The sequence below is a fragment of the Acyrthosiphon pisum genome, chromosome X (assembly GCF_005508785.2).
Source record: "Acyrthosiphon pisum isolate AL4f chromosome X, pea_aphid_22Mar2018_4r6ur, whole genome shotgun sequence".
NCBI lineage: Eukaryota > Metazoa > Arthropoda > Insecta > Hemiptera > Aphididae > Acyrthosiphon > Acyrthosiphon pisum.
The window spans coordinates 99140702-99145934 of NC_042493.1; the positions used below are offsets into that span (position 1 = coordinate 99140702).

A 5233-nucleotide genomic window follows, 5' to 3' on the forward strand; every position below is an offset into this window, starting at 1 on the left:
CTTATAAAGTTGACAACAATTAATTCTTATATATTATTTAGTGTAGTTTGTAGAAAACACGGTATAAGTATCACCGTATCAGAAATTACTAATTAGGTCCGTTCTGGAAATTGTATTATTAGTTATTAGTTATTACCTACCTATAAATATACACAGTACACTATTAACAATGTAACATACATCTTAACCGTTGTCATTTCATAGAAAATATAAACTTCCTAGTTATATTCTGAATAAGTAATAAATAAATAATAATAATCACTATTCACTATAATAGTATAATACTACTAATTAGTAATTATAATATGACTATATAGTATATATTATATTAATTATTAGTATATACTATAGTAATATGTCTATAGTATAGTAATAAATACAATAATATACATACCTACAATCGTCGGTAGATATACCTCTGTCGCGGTTCTCAGAAATATCAATACAAATAATATACCGTTCATAAATCACATAAATCATAATAGGAAAATTCGTAAATAACTTTCATTTTAACAGAATAACTAAGGTAAGTTACAATTATTTATAAAAACAAATATCTTAGTTACTAACTAAGTTATTTTCTACATTTTATTATTTTTTTTTTAACTAGTTAAGTTAAAAGTTACTTTTTTTTTGATAACTTTTAACTTAACTTTTCACTTTTTAACTAGTTACTGCCCAGCTTTGATAAAAATAAACCATGGAGCCAGCATCGTCTTGACAATCATAAAGTAATTTGTCAAAACATAAACTTTGTAAACCTGTAATGATTGATTCACATGATGATCAATTTATATATTTTAATAAATTTAATCAAGCTGACCAAATTCCGATTGTCATTTATGCCGATTTTGAATGCTTTTTGAAACCGATTAATAATATTATCACCGACAATACTAAAAACACTCATTATCATAAACTCATGAGTTATGGATTATATGTTAAAATTGATTACAACATTGTTTCAAAAGAATTAATAAATAAATTTAAAATTCTTAGAAATCCTATAATATTTAGAGGTAAAAATGCATCAAAGCCTTTTATATCGACTATAATTAATATTTCTACCAAAATTTATCACCTTTATAATACTAATAAATCAATGAATAAATTATCAAAAAAAGGAAGAAAGTCAATATATTTATTCAACAAAATGTCAACTTTGTTCGAAATCATTTTGTAATGGACATGTATTAATATGCATTAAGTATAACTGAAGGTAGTATAAACCGCTTTTACTTATTCGAACTATACTATGCGGTTCTCCTTGTAAAGCATTTAGTAATCTTAATAAACACATTAAATAAATCATAATATAAAACGAACAAAACAAACTAATACGTAATAAATTAATAAAATAAATAATACATGGTGCAATAAAAAGTAAAAAATATATAAATAATAAATAAATTTAACTATTTTTCAGATAAATATAAGAAGAAAAACAATAAACAAAAATAAATAAAATATATAACACCATAAAATACACCATGAGCGAACAAACACCACTGTCGGCGGAGTACTAACACTGCAAGCAGTCGATTTCTTTGAAAAACTTAAGGATGAATTATTAAATGGCCCTCACCATCAATACATATGACGGAATAGAATTTGTGTAGGATGCTTTAAGCGACATGTCCGAGAAGCAAACATAAAAATGAGTATGCCATTGAACCCATATTTATTAAGAAGGGCAATGATACCAGTTACGGCGTTCATTCACGCGGTAAAAGATAATCCGAACGCGGAGAGATCTGTATGCATAGAAGTGGGGGAAATATTGGAGGATGTCATCGGTCGACGGATCATTTATGTTGATCACTTATTCGAAAAATAAAAAATAAGAGAGTAAACAGGTAAAAAAAAAAACATGTAAAGAATTTTATTTGAATAATAATAATGTTTATGAATAATGTATGTTTTATTCTAGTTCCCAGATCCGTTTCTTCATAGTGGTATTTGTACACTATCATATTATGGTCATTATAAATTAAAATAATCAAGAGTAATTATAGTTATATTTTATTACAATCACATTTTATAATTATTAAATAATTCAAAATTTTATATTTTGATTCCAAAATCAATATAAAAATATAAAAGCACATGCATTATATTATATCTAATATTTATGATTACAAATTGTTATCGATTATCAACGTATTATGTAAGCTATCGAAACCTTTTCATAAAACTAATTGATTATTTTCATATCAATAATATAATCGTTGTTTTTTTTTTTTATATTTTATTCCTTGAATTAACCTCTAGATTTTAGTAAATAAGTCGTTGTATTTAAATCGATCATTTATAAATTGTAAAAATTAAAAAAAAAATAGTAATAATTAATTTGGTTACAGACCTTTTGATAAAACTATTTATATTATATTTTAATATTCTATCATTAACATTAACCTTTACGTATGATTAATTTCTGATTTTTAATAATATACCTATCTAATTATATTGTGATAGACTTTGATCGATATTCATTATGATAAATTGAAAAGTAATATGATTTGTGGTACTGTAATTATTTAATAATTTTAAAATAGTTATATGTGAGTTCTATGATGTAAAATGTTCATAATTTATTGATTTATTATATATAGAATATTTCTGTTTATATACTATACAAATCACTAACAAACACTTTATGATCATTTTTTAATTTTTTTTTTTTAATATTATTTTGTAGCACATAACTCCACTCTGTGTCTCACTTATTAATGCAATCATAAATTTGTATTATTATTGTAATCCTTGTATTAAATGTATTAATTGTCAAATAATAATATGGTATTATTGTTATAGTTATTCTATATTGTAAATTGTAAATTGTCAGTACAAACATTTAATACAAATAAATAATTAAGTAATATATAAATATAATAATGTTACATTTTATATTTTATAATTTAATTTTGAAAATGTAGTGTTATACAATTATGTTTCTTTTACCTGATATAACTAAATCATTTGAATCGATGTGGTACTTAACTAATTGTGCATCAGGTATTTATTTTTTTATATAAGCTTGAATGATTATTATTCTGTGTTAGTAGTATACATTTTTATGTTTACAGTGTAATGATTTTTGACAGTGATAATTACACGTTGGCTACCAGGCCCGATTTTAATAATATTTCATTATATACCATGAGTAGCACCCGTAACTCACACCATGTATTTACAGTTGTACCATAGCCATTTTTAAAAAACTATTCCTGTGTACCAAGGCTATATCTTTGGAACCATTTGTCATAGGAAAAAAATGTCAAGCATAAAATATGTTTAAAATGTCATAAATTTAAAGAATATATAATTTTCTTATTGAGAGGTACAGGTGACTCTCATGGTACACAAGGAATATATTGAATTGTATTATATGTTAAGATTCACCGGTGTCTCTCATATTTATTCGACCATTTGGCACAAATTAAAATATTTAATTGATTTCAAACAATGTTATTTCAAAAACTATGTATCTATGTATGCCATTTTTCTTTGTAAAATTAAAATATTATCATAATGTTATACTTGAATGAAGTAAAGCAATTTTTTCTCATATAATTTATTTTTATTAAAAGTATAAGCTGTTTATTATAAATTATTTAATACATAACATAACATTATACATAAATAACATTGTAAATATAAAAATTGAGAACAAATGAAATAAATTTTAATAATGTAATAATATTAAAAATAATTATAAACAAGTACTCAGTCTTTGAGTTTTTGAGTTTATAATAAAAATCAGTTTTTTAAAAAATGTAGGATTGTTTTGTACTAATTGCTTATTCTAAATAATTTTAATACAAAAAAAAAGTAAATAACATAACATAACATTATAAATATAAAAATTAAGAACAAATGAAATAAATTTTAATAATGTAATAATATTAAAAATAATTATAATCAAATACTCAGTCTTTGAGTTTTTGAGTTTATAATAAAAATCTCAGTTTTATTAAAAAATGTAGGATTGTTTTGTACTATTAAAAGTATAAGCTTTTATAAGCTGTTTATTCTAAATAATTTTAATACAAAAAAAAAGTAAATAACATAACATAACATTATAAATATAAAAATTAAGAACAAATGAAATAAATTTTAATAATGTAATAATATTAAAAATAATTATAATCAAATACTCAGTCTTTGAGTTTTTGAGTTTATAATAAAAATCTCAGTTTTATTAAAAAATGTAGGATTGTTTTGTACTATTAAAAGTATAAGCTTTTATAAGCTGTTTATTCTAAATAATTTTAATACAAAAAAAAAGTAAATAACATAACATAACATTATAAGTATAAAAATTAAGAACAAATGAAATAAATTTTAATAATGTAATAATATAAAAAATAATTATTATCTCAGTCTTTGAGTTTATAATAAAAATTACAGTTTTAGTATAACGTTAAGGTTTTTTTATTTTAGAATAAAATAAAATTCACTTTTTTAGAAATATTTAGTTTAATAACACTTCAAAAAAAATTATACATGGTGTTTAAATTGTGTATATTACCTACTTAGAATGGAAGTTTTGAAAACACTCAATACAAAAAAAAGGTTTACTTTCACAAGTAACACAGTATGTGCTTACTTGTTTGCATTTTTTTTGTGCGTGTACCCTCCCAAACTCTTTACTAAGATTTACATAACACTTATTGCATCTACGACGTTTTTTTCTGTTATTCGTTGTCTCAGTTTCACAAACTAATTTATGTTTCTTAGAACTAGACGAAGGTGAACTTTGTATTGTATTGTCTAATAACTCCTTTATAAGTTCTTGTCTAAATTCTGATATTTGTATCTGCTTATGAGTAATTTCTTTATATACAACTAATGCATTAGTGACTGCAGTACCTAATAGTAATTGAAATGCCAATTTATGATACCATCTTATTGTTTTCCTGAGGGGACTAAAGTAACTAGACATTTGATCCGATAAATCAATACCCTGTTTATTTTTATTGTAAAATATAACAGCTTCAGGTTTTTTTATATCTTCGCCCTTTCTATTTTTCTTACCAGTATTTACAATATCAATCCCATGTTTTGTAGATAAAAACCTTACATCTCGTTTATCTTTCCAGTTACTAACTACAACACCATGAACATTTTCTTTGCCAACTATATCTCCTCTTTGTAGTTTTGCATTCATAATATCTTTAGGACAATTTTTTACATTTTTCCTCAAAGTGCCTACAATATGAGTATTATGATC

The 5233-nt window shown here is 22.8% G+C and overlaps 1 protein-coding gene across 1 annotated transcript in view; it reads right to left on the minus strand.

Annotated features, from left to right (window-relative positions):
- Positions 1-4469: 4469 nt before the first annotated feature.
- Positions 4470-5233, minus strand: part of LOC103309310 (piggyBac transposable element-derived protein 4-like) — a 2727-nt gene continuing 1963 nt past the window's right edge. Inside the window, exon 3 of the mRNA XM_016804026.2 lies at positions 4470-5233. Coding sequence (XP_016659515.1) covers positions 4532-5233 — 702 coding nt within the window. The 3' untranslated portion in view covers positions 4470-4531.